Source organism: Hemicordylus capensis, chromosome 4 (assembly GCF_027244095.1).
Source record: "Hemicordylus capensis ecotype Gifberg chromosome 4, rHemCap1.1.pri, whole genome shotgun sequence".
NCBI classification, from domain to species: domain Eukaryota; kingdom Metazoa; phylum Chordata; class Lepidosauria; order Squamata; family Cordylidae; genus Hemicordylus; species Hemicordylus capensis.
In genome coordinates this window covers 77,532,124-77,550,369 of record NC_069660.1, presented here as the reverse complement: position 1 = coordinate 77,550,369, position 18,246 = coordinate 77,532,124, and the positions used below count along the sequence as shown (strand labels likewise).

The 18,246-nt window shown below is 42.1% G+C and overlaps 2 protein-coding genes across 10 annotated transcripts in view; one reads left to right on the top strand and one right to left on the bottom strand.

Annotated features, from left to right (window-relative positions):
* The window catches only part of BRPF3 (bromodomain and PHD finger containing 3), a 54,722-nt gene that overhangs the window by 26,441 nt on the left and 10,035 nt on the right, over positions 1-18,246 (top strand). For 4 of the 9 annotated variants that reach the window (XM_053247419.1, XM_053247422.1, XM_053247421.1 and 1 more), the window contains 3 exons: positions 3,367-3,870; positions 14,356-14,452; positions 17,613-17,710. In XM_053247419.1, coding sequence (XP_053103394.1) covers positions 3,367-3,870; positions 14,356-14,452; positions 17,613-17,710 — 699 coding nt within the window. The remainder of the gene's footprint in view (positions 1-3,366; positions 3,871-14,355; positions 14,453-17,612; positions 17,711-18,246) is intronic. The other 5 variants (XM_053247426.1, XM_053247424.1, XM_053247425.1 and 2 more) reach the window with 5 other exon arrangements.
* Positions 14,877-18,246, bottom strand: part of LOC128323746 (armadillo repeat-containing protein 12-like) — a 41,548-nt gene continuing 38,178 nt past the window's right edge. The window contains exon 8 of the mRNA XM_053247432.1: positions 14,877-14,914. Coding sequence (XP_053103407.1) covers positions 14,892-14,914 — 23 coding nt within the window. The 3' untranslated portion in view covers positions 14,877-14,891. The remainder of the gene's footprint in view (positions 14,915-18,246) is intronic.

Below are 18,246 nucleotides of genomic sequence, written 5' to 3'. Positions count from 1 at the left end.
GTGCAAAGCATGAGCATAAAGCTCTATTCCTGAGCACGCTTGCTTGGAAACAAGTTCCACTTATATCAAGCAAATGTATTTTGAATTGATGTGCAGGTAATTTATGAGAGGATACTGCCTACAGGTAGTACAGATACTACTACAGATACTACAGACACTACTACAAACAGCCTATCAATACAATATAAATAATTTTAAAATTCAAGTTCTGCGTAACAGCTACCAGTCCATGTAAATACATTTAAAACATCATGATACAACAATTTCATTATAATGCCCTTTTGTCAAAAAGCCATTTATGTGTTTGTGGTTTACAGAGACTTATACTTCCTAGGTAAAGTAGAAAAATAGTAAAAACAAAGTAATGTGTAAATACATAGCTGCCACATACCTAAAAGTGGCCTGATAACCCACAATTCTGCTATTCACTTTTCCAATTATATTAGTGTCATTTTGTGAGTGAACTTAATATCAGTCTTAAACTGAGGCTTGATTTTCATGCCTTTTGATAGGCTATACATTAAAGAAAAATCTAGGATAATTTCCACTAAATGTTCTTAAAAATAATAATGTTTGCACTTTTGATAATTAGCCTTTTATTTTCAAGAGCAGCTAAAATAGGTTAAGAGCGTCTTACATGCACAGCCCTGTGTTTGTAAGACAGAGAAGTAAGTCCACATGTTCAGTCATGCTTGTTCTCGAATATGTGTGTAGATACAGGACTGTACCCTTAGCAAGTTATTATTTGTTAGGAGACAGTGGTTGACATCCAGTCTAATGTTGCACTTGCTCAATCAAGTTGCACGAGTGGAAGGACGTTGAGGCAGCCTGATGGACTAAGTCAGGCGCTGGTGTTCCCAATTAGTGTTGTGCTAGCACAGACATCTTTGTGATTGCTCAGCAAGCTGGCATGCCTTCTGCTGTGAACCCTCTTCATCACATCTTCTGTACTAGAGTGAAACTTTGAACATCCCTGCAATTTCACACAACCGCACAACTTTCTAGCAGTAGCACAATGTTCTTTGTTGCACAAGTGCTGCATTAGTCTGGATGTTGGTCATTAACGGCATGTTAAAAAGCGTTGCTGGGAGGCGGTTGAAAGGCCAATTCACATCATATTTTTTGTTTGTGGTGACATTGCAAATTGCATCAAGACTGGCAGTGTGGGTTGTACTTGGTAGATGTGACAGGGCATTCAGATGTCCTTTATGCATGTAGTAATTCGTATCTACCCATAGCTGATCAAAGTCCTTCACACTGTCCTGGCTTCAGTCTGTGTTAGTGTGCCTCAGCACTTTTTGAATAATGAAGCAAAAACATTGTGCCTATCAAAACTCATTGTAAATTGTATCACTTCCATATCCATTGCCTGTATAGTAGCAATCCTCTCTGGTGTGGACAGTGAAAAGCTCTGTTCATCTCTTAAGACATGCAGTCCCTGAGGGGAGAGAGAAAGGGGAGCTTCCCCTTCCAGTCTAGGAAGCTGCTTCCAAATTTCCCAAGCCTGTATCAAAGTGGTCACGACATTTTAACTCACTCTTCCTTTTTGCTCTCCAGTATCTGCTGTTGCCCGTCAGCATTCTCCCAACTCAGGAAAGCAGTTATCAGCAGCCATTTTCAGAGCTGTTAGATTAGAACAACCTCTGCTCCTTCTTCATTCTCCCCCCACTGCCATTGTAAGATGGTGGGGAGGGGTGGAGAGATGCATGTGTTCTATTTTAGTCATGCAGCAAGATCGTCCACTTCAGGGTGGTAGTAATCGCATCCCTTGCTGCTGGAATAGATATTACTTGGGTGAATTTTTGCTATCCGTTGTGCAAATGCCATGCTGGGGAAGAAGAGAGAAGTTGTTGTAAAACCAAGCATGGGGAGGTTTGCTGAGATTATTTTAGATATATAATATCTAAATGCCTGAGATCTTTCATTTGTCTGGTATTGGCACATTGACTGTTAAAGGCTATTTAATTCTTTTCCTGCAACACTGGCAGCTTAAAAGTTACTGTTTAAAAAGACAGGTTGAGAGTCCTAATTTTTTGTCACATGTCTCACAATGTGCTTTTAGAGCTCCCTAAAAGGAGGTATAATTGCTGCAGATGAGAGACCACTAGAACCTTGCTGAATAGTTTTCATCAGCCCTAATGTGAGAAATAGTTTGATGGGGTAGCACCTGGAAGAGTTCTTTTTCTTCTCCCCATTTTTCTGCAGTGACACTCCTAAATTAGTGGTCTTTCTTAACTACTAGCCAAAAAACTTTAAAAGACCTTTATTTCTGAGTGACGGTTAGGTAAGCGTTTTGGAATGGGAAAATGACCCCATTTAATTTGTGGGGTTAATCCACGATCATCCTTGGTTTAAAAGTACCAATTTTTTGTCTCTGATCTGTACCAAGTGAGGCAATTGGATGTTTGGTTGTGATGTACTCTGCATCCAGAAGCCCCTTTCACTGAGATTTTGTTAGGACATTCTTGAGTGGTGACTTTCCTTCTCCAGGGGATGTGGTCAGCTTGGCTGCCATACTTCCTCACAGTGTTGGCAATGCATACTGTTCAGGCGGATGGGGAAATAACTTGTTCCCCAGTGCTTGCCAGAGCACTGCACAGACAGCAGCTAGTACTTGAACAGGAGCAGAACTTAAAAGGGAAGAATGCAAGTTAAATCTCTGATCTCATTCCACCATGAATTGGAATGAAATGCTTAGTCAGAGTGGGAGAGAAGAAGAAAGGCTGGATTTTCTTCTTTGATGAGCTCTGAGTGTCTTTAGTGTCCTTAATGCAGCGACTGATTTGTAAAAGCAGAAAATTGTACAATTTGTAAAAGGGACACTTTGCTGACCCCACTTCCCATTTACTTGCAATAGGATCTAGGCCCTTAAGGAGACTCCTTTTCCCCTTCTTCAAAACTCTCCTTCCTTGATGCTCTGGTACTCTCATATCTCCTAATTATTTTATAGCATATAGGGATGTATAGAGCTTAAACTTTCTGAAGGGTATGAAGGTCTGAATTTAGAAGGGTGGGAAAATAAGTATCGTGCAGCCCAATCCTAAACATTGTTACTTGGAAGTGTGTCAATGGGACATATTCCCAAGTATATGAGCCTAGGATTACAGTCTTGGATTACATGATTGGTCATACAATAAGCATGTCTGCCTCCTCTTATGAGGATGATAATATTTTCCTTCTTCAGTAGAGTGCCCTAGTAAATGATTCCCCCATCCCCCAAATGCCGTCCTTCAGAGTATATGACAAAAGTTACCTATTGCACTGACCCACCACTGGCTTTTGACCATAGGAAAGGGCAGAGAGCTGTGATCCATATATTGGGGAAATACTTTCTAAAATGTTCAAGCAGATTCTTTTTCTCTTTAGCAGATGACACCAAGCCCCCACTTCCCCCCACCCTGGAGCCCACAGGACCTGCACCCTCCCTATCGGAGCTGGACTCTCTGCAGGACCCTCCAACTCTCAAACCCATTAGCGAAAGCAAGTCCTTGAACAGACTACATAAACGGCTGAAGTCCGAGGGTGAGCTCTTTGATAAGAAGACGCTGCAGAGGGAGAGCCACGCCTTCCAGCGCTTGCTCAGCGACAACGGCCTGAACGGATTGGCCCTTCAGGCCACGGGCACTTCTGCTAGCCCCCCGTTTAGTGGAGTGGGCAGGCGGACTTCTGTCCTTTTTAAAAAAGCCAAGAACGGGGTGAAACTGCAAAGAGATCTGGACTGCCCCATTGAGAATGGAGAGGACCACAGCCAGAGTGGGCAGCTCTCCCCCTCCAGAATAGAGGGTGAGCGGCCATCCCGGAAACGGCCACAGAGTGGGAGCTACAGCGAGAGCGATGGCGAGAAATCCCTCAGGCAGGCAGGAGTGACAGGTGACTCCCCTGAGCTTTCATTCCTCCGTTGTCTTGGAAAGTCAGAGATCCACAGGGTAGGGGTGTTTGGTAGTTGCACCACTTGCCTGCTGGCAAGAAACCACCACACCTCCTTCACAACAACCATTTCCCTGAGTCCTTTGGTTATTGAGTTCTACCTAGTGTCTATAACAAAAATCCCAATTCCAGCATCTAGCTTTACTGTTTTAGAGGAGGAGGGGAAGCCATGGGCTTAGACCCAGAAGGGGATCTTCATATGTTGCAGAGGAAGTCAGATGAAACAATCTTTAAATCTGTTGCTAATTTGCAATTTTTCTTCCTTGATGCCTATGTGTTCCTAAGATGCTTTTAGCAGGAGTGTAATATTTGACAGTGTGACTTGCAGGCAGTGAATGTATTTTTGCCCTTTACCCAGCAGAATGCTGCACTCATTCTTTGCCCACCAGCTGATTCTTATACAAATGTCTCTCTATGTTTTTGTGAGCTCTTATTATTTATAGCTCTTTTACATGAAGTGAACCCTGGCACTGCTGCTAAAATTTATTGGGTGAAAACAAGTGATAGGATAAATTTAAACTAGACTCTTTTCCTACTCCACCTTGCTCCTGAAAGTTGTGCTGCTGTGTCCAAGAAAAGCACACATTTTTGTGCAAGGAGAGAACAGTGGTTTGATGGTAAGAGATGGGTATAGAGGATCTGGAAGTGGCAAGCAGTAATAGGAAACTTCACTTATTTATAAGGCCTGGAGTGTCAAATACCAGAATCACAGCAATTATTTGAATGTGTCCCTGAACTCAGGGCTAGTTCACATATATATTATACATCACTTCTCCACACTTGATGATTCAGAAGTGACTATGTGAACTGACTCAGTTGAAAAACATCGTAATGGAGGTGATAATGAAATGGAAGTTGTGTATGTGATCTGCGATGGCTCATGAACATATGCAAGTCATCATTTGACACTGCAGTTATCAAGTGATGAACACTGATCTGTGAACCAGTCCTAAGACACTGGGTGGGTTTACACAATCAACTAGCCAGCTACAGGAACATGACCTTAAGCCTAATGAAAATGAATGCATTCTTTCTCTCCCCCAGCAAACCACCCTGGTTTCTTCCTCATCTTAGGCACCATCACATTCCTGGTTTGTATAAACCACAGCTCTGTGACTTGTGCAAAACTGAGAATTGTGGTTTAATTCTGGCTTACAAACTAGGACAGGGATTCCCAACCTGTGATCCTCCTGATGTTGCTGAACTACAACTCTCATCATTCCCGGCCACAATAAATTGTGGCCGGGGGTGATGGGAGTTGCATTTCAACAACATCTGGAGGACCACAATTTGGGAACCCTTGGTGTTTAATCAATGGTTAAACAACAGTTCTTGGATTTACACAAGCTGCAAAACTATGTTGCAGAAAATCAGGAAGCCAATGTCACAGCTCAGTGCTGGAGATAAGGGGAGAGGGAGGAGGGTGTGCGCAGGATCATTAGGCTTAAGGATGCATTTCTACTCCTAACTTAAGCATAGTTAGTTGATGGTTTGGACCCACCAACTACTTAAGGAGGTGCTGCGAAAACAAACTGAAAACAGTTTGCCCTCACCCCAGTTCCCTTTCAAAATAAGAAACTAGCATATATACATTCTTAGGGCCAAACTAACTAAGAAGCAAAAGGTTGCCAGTTTGAATCCCCACCTATATTGGGCAGCAGCAATATAGGAAGATGCTGAAAGGCATCATCTCATACTGCGCGGGAGGAGGTAATGGTAAACCCCTCCTGTATTCTACCAAAGACAACCACAGGGCTCTGTGGGCACCAGGAGCTGAAATTGACTTGATGGCACAGTTTACCTTTACTTCCTTGTAGGATCACTTTAAAACATGATCCCACAAGTATCAAATGTTACCTTAGAAGAGACATAGAGAATCAAGCAATCATTTTGGTGAAATTATCTCTTAATGGTATACAATCCCATGTATACAATGGTATACAAAGTCATCTCATGGTACATAGTACTAAGCACATCATTGGCACTAACTGTAGTTATTTATTTATCTGTTTAAAATAATTATATCCTGCCTTTTCAAATACACATGAGGTAGCTTACAACAAAAACACAATAAAAAGATTTAAAACTAAATCTAAAACAAATGAGGGGACAGAAGGCAGCATCCACTAAAATGGTGCACTAATTATTACAAATTGAAAGCCATCTTACAAAGTAGCAGTAATTGGTGTCAAACTAGTAGATGAAATCTCCCATTTAGATGCAATCCAGGCAATCCAATCCAATCCAATCCAATGCAATCCAATCCAATGTATGCTGGTTTGCTGTGCTCTATTTAATGACGTGTATGTGTGTGTGTTTATGTGTGTGTGTGTTTCATGTTATTAACTGACATCCTGACTAACAAAACACTTGCATAATGTTATGAGTAACATAACTTGCTTTGTTATGTTATTCATATTCGGGCTGAGCTGGATTCCACAGTTACTGAAGAGTCTATTGTGGAGGTGTCCAGCAACTCCTCTTATGGGATTAGAGTGGATCATTATCAGTTTATGACTCCTGAGGAAGTGGACAAACTGCTTTGGACTGTGTGTTCTACAATCTGTTCTCTTGACCCTTACCCAACTTGGCTTATCTCACCTGATAATCATATTATCAGAGAAGGTCTGGTAAATATTATAAATGCTTCTCTGAGGGAGGGCAGGATGCCTCATTGTCTTAAGGAGGCTATTATTAGACCACTTTTGAAGACAGCTACACTGGATCCCTCAGAGTTTGCTATGTAATTACAGACTTGTTTCCAAACTTCCATGGTTGGGCAAGGTGGTTGAGTGGGTGGTGGCCTATCAGCTCCAGGCAGTTTTGGGTGATGTAGATTACCGAGACCCATTTCAAACTGGTTTTTGTGTAGGCTATGGGATCGAGACTGCCTTGGTCAGCCTGATGGATGATCTCCAACTGGCTGTGGACAGAGGGAGTATAACTCTGCTGATCCTTTTGGATCTCTGTGGGGCTTTTGATACCATCAACCATAAGAACATAAGAACAGCCCTGCTGGATCAGGCCCAAGGCCCATCTAGTCCAGCATCCTGTTTCGCACAGTGGCCCACCAGATGCCGCTGGAAGCCACAGACAGGAGTTGAGGGCGTGCCCTCTCACCTGCCATTTCTCCCCTGCAACTGGTACTCAGAGGCATCCTGCCTTTGAGGCTGGAGGTGGTCCACAGCCACCTCCAACCATAGTATCCTTCTGGACCGCCTGAGGGAGGTGGAATTGGGTGGCACAGTTTTACAGTGGTTCTGCTCCTACCTCTCTGGCAGATTCCAGATGGTGTCGCTTAGGAGACTGTTATTCTGCTAAGCGAGAGCTGAAGTGTGGCATTCCACAAGGCTCCATACTGTCTCCAATGCTTTTTAACATCTATATGAAACTGCTGGGAGAGATCATCAGGAGGTTTGGTGCATGATGTTATCAATATGCTGATGACACCCAGATCTACTTCTCCATGCTGACCTCATCAGGAAATGGCATATTTTCCCTAAAGGCCTGCCTGAAGGCAGTAATGGGCTGGATGAGGAAGAATAAACTGAAGTGGAATCCAGATAAGACGGAGGTGACAATCTAAAGCTAATAGTAGGTGACAATTTTAAAACAAAAAGCAGTAGTGTATTGGAGGGGTGGGATAGAAATATTTTAAATAATTAATTAATTTGAACTAAATGAGCATGATCCTGAATATAACCCAGAAAACACCAAAATACAAATCTCAGCTAAAGCCCTTCCGTAACAGAAACTCAGTTTTGAAACTAAGGCCTTCAAGTTTCTGGAAGAACCTCCTGCTCAGTGTTTGGGATGTCCTCAAAGGAGAGAATTTCATAATTGTGTGGCTGCCACTGATAGTACTTTTCTTGTACCCTTGAATGAACCTTCCACACAGATGAAATAAACTTAAGTAGGACCCTCCTTATCATAGAGGATAAGAGATTGTGATGGGATAAAAGGGGAAACTTGCATAGGTAGAGAGGCTAAGTTTTCTAGGACTCTGCAGTTCAAAAATATCACCTTGAACAACACCTAAACTATAGAGAGTTCAAACACACACTCTGGAGTATTGATGTAATGTGTTCCCAGATGACCATGTTGCATAGCAAATATTAGGGGCTAGTTTTGTCCTGATAATAGCTTCTTCTCTGTTGGCTGAAATGCCTTTAAAATATGCTGTGGAGGCCACTTGTCTCCAACTGGCTTTCCTTTCCATCTTATACAGCAGCTTTGTGTGATGTTGCTTCTTCCAGTGATGATGCCTGATGTGGAAGTGACAATTCACTCTGCTTAGGCTAGCACTATATCCTAGTTTGGCTTGTGATGCCAGCACAACATTGTAGGATGCAGCAGCTATTGCTCCCCTTCTTAAACACTTGCTTGACAGCTCAGTGGCTCATTGGACAGATGGGTAAAAACATAAGAATTGATTACCAAATGTTTCATGCACTTTTGGTGCATGAAAACTGGTGCTAGTTTTTTCCTAGCTCCCATTACTCTAGTTATCTCTTTGTTGTGCTTATCTGAATGCAGTTTAGAACAATTTTCACTAAACTTCTGCTTCACTAAATTTTGGCTTTTTTCCTCATGCAAATTTTACAGCAAACATTGTCCAGTAAATTTTAAAAAAGGTTAATTGGCAAAATTAGTTGATATTAGGCTGGAGAGAGTACACTTAATAGAAGAAGCAGAGCTTGGGAAAATAGAATGGAATATTTGATGAACCATTTTAACCCTACAGTTTTTGCAGGGATGACATCTGTGGCCCCCTTAGCTGTGCCATTATTCCAGCTTTATTTGGGATTGCTGATGGCAAGCCAGCTGGGGAGACGTTTGGTCACATTTGGATTACATTTGTGATCTGTTCAGGAGGAGCTTCCTTGAGACCAATTTATTTTGCACATGATCAGAGGTCCAAAAATTTCAGCTGGCCTTTGTAGCCATTCATTAATTATCATTGCCCCAACTATTCCCCCAAGTCCTTTGGCAGGCATAGAGGATTTAGAAAGGAGAGGGATCAAACTTCCATGTTGCTCTTGGCTATGCAATACATTCAGAAGAGAGAATCTGTCAATGTTTCCAAGTGTCTGCAAAGTACATCTCAGAGTGGGAGACTGACCGCGTTCACCTGAGTCTTCTGCATATGCTGGAGGACTTGGGTGGGGAGGGGTGGAGTGTGGCATGAAGCAAGAGACCCTCCACCACGAGCTATCTGTAATGCATGAAAAACTCAGGGAAAGCAGAGGAATCTCTCAGGTGCTGAGATAAGCTAGGAGGTTGCGAAGGAAGGAAGGAAGGAAGGAAGGAAGGTCTCCAACAGCAATCTAGTCACTGCATTCATGGACCCTGCACATGCTCTAAAGGAGGCTAGGATGACTTTTGTTTTATGATTTGTTACTTCTCCAACACTGAACATTGCTACTTTTATCCTAACATTAACATTCACTGCCCTTCTGTTAGAACATTTTGTGTGCAACAATTTCCCCCTGATCCCCCTGTTCCCTCTGCTGTCCTCCTGAAAATATGTCCCTGAATGCTGGGGGACCTTCAGAGACATACATCAGGGGTAGCACAAGAAAGTGAGGTGGGGGATTGGGGGACAATAGTTGCTCATGTGAAACAGTCTAACAGGAGCCAGTGTGGTGTAGTGGTTAGAGTGCTGGACTAGGACCAGGGAGACCCGAGTTCAAATCCCCATTCAACCATGATACTTGATGGGTGACTCTGGGCCAGTCACTTCTTTCTCAGCCTAACCTACTTCACAGGGTTGTTGTGAGGAGAAACTTAAGTATGTAGTATACCACTCTGGGCTCCTTGGAGGAAGAGCGGGATATAAACAGGGATGTAAACCGTCCTGAGCCATTTTGGAAGGGCGGTATATAAATCAAATAAATAAAATATAAATGTAACAACAACAACATGAGGGTAACATATGGTTTGCTCAATAACTCTTACAAACTTGCATCCCAAGGTTATTCCATATTTACTGAGTCATATTGCAATGCACTTGTACAGACATAGGGTTCAATCCCCCAGGAAATTTACCTGTGCTAGACCTATTAAAATGAATGGGAGCCATGCAAGAGCAACTCAAATTCATTTTAATGGGACTTGTACAAGTTCTCTCCTTTTCTCTCCATATACATGCTCTCTCGCTCTTTGTTCTTCTAGAATTGGGGGCTGCTCTTTAGTTTTCTCTTTTCTTTTTGGTAAACAAAGTATTATTGAATATGCACATGATAATAATGCTGTACAGATTCTTTGTTTAAAAATAATAGTAATAACAGGTGAGGGAGGGGAAGAAAATTGTGGGGGGGGGACATTGCCAGGAGGTGGATGCATGATAAAGCCACAAGAGAAAGGAGGCCAGACCTCACTGGGTGAGAAAGATAGGATTGTGCAAGGATAGAAACACACACACACACACATTTTCCCAAAAGGAACGTAATGACTAACCTAGGGGATTAGTTAAGTGGATATGAACATAATCAGCATTAAAAAAAACCATTAAACAATGAAAGGCAGTTATTAGTTGGAGTGGTGGGACAATGGCTAAGGTGAAGGACATTCCAAATGTCAATCCATAGTTTACTATTACAGACTGTCAGGGTCCCTCCCTGACACCCCTCTCAGTTCCAGGGAGGTGATTTGTTTTTATTGTTCTATGACAGTTTAGTCTCCAGGTTCTGGGAATTCATTCAGTTTTTACTTTCCCTTGCTGCCATCATATCAGTTCTTGTTACCCTGCTCTCAGTACTCAACACCTTTGGCTGCGTAGCCTTGCGAGCGCAAGTTAGGCATATATGTTCAGGATATAAAATGAAACAAAACTTGAGGTATAAAATGAAAACAAGAATAAGTTTATCATTTGCTGATTAGAATAAAGATCTCTGCAAAGCAGTGCACACAAGCTTCTCTCCGAAATTACTAGGTACATCCACTGTTCAACTTTCTGAGTGTTTCTTTTTTTCCTGGATAAATGTAACGTATAGGGTGAGATAACTGGGACAGAGTAATTAAAACTGGGTTTGTAAATTTTGTGAATTCTTCCAGACCTTCTTGTCTGTTACTAGGAGCTGCCCAGAACACTGTTGGTTCTCTAGCCTCCACACATTCACCCTTCAGGTTCCACATGTAGAGCACTAATCTGAAATTGACTGTATGAGTTCTTCACATTATGTTCAGGTAGTACCACATGAGGGGAAAAAACTGGCTCACAAATCCTCACAAGCTCAGATTTCCTTTATAGCCAAAATGTTGAGGTCCTTTTGGGAAGCAGGTATTGTAGTATGTAGGGTCAAACCCAGGCCAGGCAGTTGAATTTTCTCTGATTATACATCTTGTGTTATAGAAATCATTTTGTTGTTTTTTGAGACTACATGTAGCCAATATTATATCAGTCTCACAAGTTTGATTTCCTTCCTTCTGTTTTAGTTTCTATGTCCAGCATAAAACCTACCTTCTGGAAAGTCTGGTTAAGTTTATTATAATGTTTAAAGACTTCTTATGCTAGAATTAAGGATCTGTCCACAGAATAGTTGTGAAGGTAAAGATATACAGGTGGCCTTTGTTATCCGCCGTCCTGGCACCTGCAGTTGGGCTATATAGACCCAACCTCATTATACACAGTTAAAAAAATACTCAAAATTCATCTATCCGTGGTTCCTGGGTGGCCGGAAATAACCTCTGATGTCATGTCTGGCCACCATTTTGTACCATGGAGCCATTTTGTGGCTCTCTTTAACCTCCCCCTGCAGATTCTCTTTAAACCCCCCCTGCAGGGGCAAATAGGAGGAATTGGGGGTGGGTGGGGGCATTGCTGGAGAGCTGGAGACCTGGAAAGCATGGTATACTACTTTATTTATCTTATTTCTGCCTCCTCCCCACTTTTTACCCCTTTAAAAATATCTAGTAACTTAACTCCCCCATTCCCATTGTATCAAGGTCTTGTTATCTGAGGTTTCGGGGAACAGAACCCCCGTGGATAACCAGGGCCACCTGTAAATCCAATTAAGGCCTAACTTGTGTGGTACTCACATACACCAATTTCATCCTGTGTCATTCGCTATTTGTTCTCTGTGCATGCTGGTACGTTTGTAGGATCAGTATGAGCCATTTTTTCCATATAAGAAAAGCCTTACTGGATCAGGCCCAAAACCTACCTAGCCCAGCATTCTGTTCTCCACAGTGGTCAACCAGATACTTCTGGGCAATCCACCACCATGAGATGAAGGCATTCCCCTGCTCCTGCTGTTGCTGCCCTGCAACTGGTATTCGGAGGCATACAGCTTCTGAACTTGGAGGGAGCATAAAGCCATATAAACTGACAGACTTGTCCTTCAGTAATCTGTCTAATTCCCCTTGAAAGCCACCTAAACTAGTGGCCATTATCTGGTAGGTCCTGACATTGCTACTTCTTGTGGCATTGAACTCCATAGAGTAATTATTAAATGCTGCGTGAAGTACTTCCTTTTGTCCATGTTAAATCTCCTACTAATCAATTTCATTGAATGACGCTTTCTTCTACAACTGTAAGAGGAGAACAACTTTTCTCCATTCACTTTCTCCACACCACGCCTAATTTTATAAGCCTCTGTCCCACTTAGTCACCTTTTTTCTAAACTGAAAAATCCCAAACATTGTAGCCTTTCCTCATAAAATGCTCTAGCCCCCCTGATCATTTTGGTTGCTCTTTTCTGTATGTTTTCCAGCTCTACCGTATCCTTTTTGGGATGCACACACAGAATTGAACACAGTATTTCAAATGTGGCTGCACTTTAGATTGTATAAGGGCATTACAATATACACAGTCTTATTTTTGATACCTTTCTAACAATCCCTAGCATTGAATTTGCCTCTTCTACAGCTCCTGCACACTGGGTCAGTATATTCATTCATCTGTCCACCCCGACTTGTGGTGCCTAGTCTGTATAATAGGAGTCTCTATAATAAGAGCCACACAAAATCCCTACTCTTTATAAGGTACTCACTTTGTCCCATTTCCCATACTTCTGGTTTAGTGCACCAGAGAGGAAATAAGAGCAAGACAAACTGGTGAGGTTTCTTTACATTAGTTTTTATGTTGTGAAAATTATGCTATTGCGTGTTTAATTGAAGACTCAATGAGCTTATGCTTTGATTGAGTTCCACTATATACCATTATTTGGCATGCTGATTTGGCAATAACTATGGTTCTTTTTGATGAGTGTTTTTGAAGCTGTCTTGTGGACACATGCACAGAATGGGTTACTGGTTCAGTACAAACATCATAAGTTGTTTTGAGCTAAGGGGGAAAGTATAACATGCATATTAAAAACAAATATCTTCTCTTGTACATTTTCCTGGGGAAATCCCACAGGTAGGCTCAAAAAGAAATCTAGCACTCCGCTCATGAGGCTATCCTAAGAAAAGCTGCTTAGATAACAAAATTTTGCAAAAATTTTCAGTGTGTAAAAAATCACAGGAACACTGGCATGAGTGCCAAATATTACATTGGAATCAGTTCTGTAGATCAAAACTCCATAGATTTATTCCAGGATCTGCTATGCATAATGTAATAAGTGATTTTTGCATGTACATACTTTTACCTACCTCTGTCATCATTATTCCATTCAGCAAATCATTACCTGTTCAGACTGTTTAAATGCTTTACAAGTTCAGTGTAATCAAGCCTTAGGTTAGACTGAGGAACTCATTTGAATGCAGAGGGCTCTGGTACAGGTCTGGAAGGCTTCAGGGACGTAAAAGGTTCCATTATCCATGCACATGGGCATTCAGTGCCAATCACTGTAGCACTGGAAGCCCATGAATGGCATGACCTACAATATTCCAGAAACCATCCCAGGTGCCCAAGCAGCTGGATTTAATAAGTATGGAACCTGGCCTCTAGAATCTGAAATGAATTTTAGAGTATGAGGCAGAAGCCCAGCAGATATCCAGATGGACAATGCACTTTGGTAATAGTGTTCCAAAGCAGAACTCAGTTCTCGAACACATCACTATGCAGAACTTCATCTGTTCATGTCAAGTCTTTGGCTTTGTTAACTAGGCAATGTTTATAAAAAATCACCAGTATCAACAGACTTCATGCAAAGCCAAATGCAGGGGGAAAGAGTGGTGGATGAGGAACATCTCCTTATTAGTTAGCAAGTGAGAATGACCACTGTGAGCAAAGAAGAAAGAGAACTATTTTTTAATTAGAGCTTTGAACATAATTGTTGCAAGATGCTTCTTGATTGCAACTGTGCACAAACATGAGAGAAGAGAATTTCATACGATCTCTTTAAGTTTTGTGGAAAAAAGTGCATTTGACATGATCAAAATAACCATCTTAGCTGCGCAGTAGAATTGTTGTTGTTTGTTTTCCTTCTTAAGTGTTTAAAGATTTTTTGTAGCTGGACTCATTCTTATGTGCATTCTTCTCAGCAGCAGTGACCAATGGCTTCAGAAAGCCTGTGGAAAGCGGGTCTGACTCAGAGTGCAGTTCTGGCCTTGGCAGCGTTATCCCGTTTGATGTCTGTAGGTAAGCCTCCTTATCCAGAACCACCATTATTCCCCCACTAATTTCTAGTTCTTTTTGTTCATACTTTTTAGATGTCACTCATATCCAGGTCAATGACCATGAATGGAGAATTTCTTGACGCAAATGGCATTCGAATAGATGCACCCATGGCTGCATGATTTTGTATTAGCTGCATATGTGGTGTCCCAGGTTCACAGGTCTTGTTGCAACCATATATACTGTGCAGAATAATAGATTGTAATTGTGACATGTAACAGTGGCAGCAAATGTAGCAAAAACTTTTGTGGCACCTTAAAAACAAAGTTATTGTAATTGTGACAATGTAATTATCTGCATTGTATTATCATCCTGTGGAGTCTGTTTGCTGCATATTTGTTGTTGATTCTTCCGCTAAACCACCTTGAAAAGTGGTTTATAAATATTCATAGTAGTAGTGCACTCACAAATAGACCCCAGGACCACCTTTAAAAACAAACAAAAAAAGTCCATTAAAACACAGCCTTACTGTTACTCTGCCTAGCCCAGTTGAGCATCACAGCCAGGATCATTTTCCCTTTAGCTTTACAACTGAACCTTTGGCTTCAGAACAACCCATTAAGAGCCAGCCTTAGCTCACTTCCCCCCGGCTGCCCCAGTAATGCACAACTTGCCTGAGTCAATTGGTTTGCTCATTCTTCCTTTGCTCCCAGAACAGCTGATCAGCCCCACCATATATAAGACTGTCTATGACATGCAGGAATTATTTAATAAAGAGTATGTGCCTGTTTGCATTAGTGTGGTTTCAGCTGCCACTCTTGCCAGCCACGTCTTGCAAAGGCCTAGCTACTGCTGATATTTCAAGATATATATGCTGATATTTATATCAGTGATTTGATTAAAAGAATGCAGCAACTTGACATTCATGCTCCTAAATTGGTGGACAGGAAAGTACCTATATTAATGTATGCTGACGATGCTGTAATTCTTGCACAGTCGAGAGCTGACCTAAATAGAGCTCTGGCAGATTTAGTCAGTTATTGCCAAACTGAATATTTGGAAATTAACTATTCTAAAATGAAAATAGTGTGATTCAGCTCCAAATGTAAGAACTTTAGATGTGTAGTAAATGGTCAGCAGATAGAACAACAGACCCAATATAAATATCTGGGTGTGACTTTTCGTTATAATGGCTCCTTAACTTCACATGTTAAGATGACCGGTGATTCTGCTAAGCATTCCTCGTCTGCTATTTTGAGATTTTTTCGCTCGCAGGGTGGTTTTCATTTGCCAGCTGCCATCAAATTATTTGTAGTGCAACCAATTGCACAGATGTTGTATGGGGCTCAATTAGGCCTGTTTAAAGATTGTATGATCCTTGAAAGGATTCAAACATCCTTTCTAAGATCTTATTTGATGCATTTAGAAGTACACCTAATTCAGTGATTCACCAAGAAACAGGTCTAATTAAAATTGAAGCAAGGGTCTGGATGTCAGCTATTAATTACTGGCTAAAAATTCACCTTAATCCAATGGGACTTATACTTAAGTTCCTATCGATTGATCCACAACCTAGATGGTCGCTTACCATTCTGGAGAAACTTACCACCATGGGCTTAAAGCCTCTTTCTCTACTAGAGTTATGATTTGTTGGTGCAAAAAAGGCAGTATGTCGAAGAATTGAAGATATTGAACTGCAAGCTGAAAGGGCTCTTTTGCCTAATTATTATTTACCACTAAAAACGAGAGAAGGGTTTGTCCCGGCTGGCTATTTTTATTCTATATCTGTTAATAAATGTATGTGGGCCTTTTCTAGAGCATGCTTTAATGCAGTTCCTTCAGCTCTTTTAGTAGGGAGATATCAGCATCTCCCTGTTCAGGATAGAATATGCCCTTGTGGTGATATAGAAACCAGAGATCATATTTTGCTCCACTGTAAGCTCTATCATGAGGTTAGACAACGATTGATTTCTCCATTGATACACAGCAGGCGGGTGGTCATCTGATGAGGCTCTTGTAAAATTTCTTCTGTCGGATTTGGATGAAGTAGCATCTTATGTTACAGCTAAATTCTGTTATATTATTATTAGTTGCAGAAGATCTATGTACTTATAAATTGTATGTTTTATTGTTCATTAGGTTTTATGCTGTATGTCTTGGTCCATGATCGTAAATTTAATAAAGTAAAGATATTTCAGGAGGTTGCTGATATTTCTTATCATATCCAGGGGAATTACAGACTTAATTACAGGCCCCAGTTTCCAGAGGGGTAGCCATGTCAGCCTGTTGCAGCAAATGTAGCAAAACATCTCGTGGCACCTTAAAAATAAAGTTGTTGTGGTTAGGGATTTGTGAACTGGCTCGTCCTCAAGTTCAAGCCGAACCCCACCCCCCGGACCACTCGGGGCTGGTTTGGAGGAGACTTTTTCCTAACTTACTCCCTTGGGGGGGGGTGTGCTCCCGTGTGTGTGTGTGTGTATGGGTCTTCCATTCCCCCTCCCCCGCCAGCCTCCCTCTGGTCTTAAAAGGGCCATTTCAGCCCATTTGGCGCCTTTCTGGCCCTTTCTGCTCTGGCGGTGGCCATGTTGGAGGCCACTGTGCATGCACACTGGCCATTTGCATGCCCGGGTTGCCAGGCATGCAAATGGCCAGTGTGCATGCACGCTAGCCTCCAAAATGACCGCCACCTGCACAGAAAGGGCTGAAATTGACCTTTAAAGACCGGTGGGAGGCAGGCGGGGGGCGCGGGGAACTACTGAAGATTCCCTACACACCCTGAGGCTGCCAGAGGCAGTAGGTTTGGCGGGGAGGAATGCAAGCTGGACCACGGCCCGGCTAAACGTTCACAGAACTGGTTCAGGCATGGTTTGGGCCCGGTTTGACTGAAACCGAACCAGGTTTTCCGATTTTCTGCACACCCCTGGTTATGCTGGCATAGTAACCATCCCTCCTACCCCGCAGTCCTCTGTAGTTGGGCTGCATATCTTTCTCTTCATCAGTTAGCACATCTTGAAGTGGACTCCAGCTATAGTTTGGAAAGAAGTCTTGTCTTAGTGTGCAATCCTATCCATACATACCTGGGCATAAGTGCCATTGACTACAGTGAGATTTACTTTTGAGTAAACTTGCATAGGTTTATTCTGAAAATCACTTGCATTCCTCTTCATATTCCCCCCCCCCCCAGTGGTCTGACTCCACGCAAACGTAGTCGAGGAAAGCCTGCTCTCGCCCGGGTCCCATTCTTGGATGGCGTAAATGGAGACTTGGAATACAACAGCTCAGGTGAGATGACGACAATATGGGGGCATGTCTCAACCACAATGTGCAGTTGTAATCTGTACTACTAGGGATCTGTGTTCTGTGAATGTTATTTTTGCTGTTGATCATACCAAAATATACTGTGGCAGCTGTCCTTTGCACACTGCCATGAAAATAAAGATCATGGAACTTATGTCTGAGTAAACACACATGGGATCGGTCCATATGCTGTTGATGTCACTCTGTAGCCCATAGATATTATAGCCTGGGAGAATCTGTTCCATTACAGAGATGTCGGTAAAATAGTTTTTGACAAGTTATACAATGAGGTCACTTGTAACCGGGGCTGTGGGTATTCTGTAAATTTCTTAAAACACCACTGTGCAGTGATAAATTTTGCTATCTGGATCCAGGCCCTGGTGGCGCAGTGGTAAAACTGCCACCCTGTAACCAGAAGGTTACAAGTTCGATCCTGACCAAGGGGCTCAAGGTTGACTCAGCCTTCCATCCTTCCGAGGTCGGTAAAATGAGTACCCAGAATGTTGGGGGCAATATGCTAA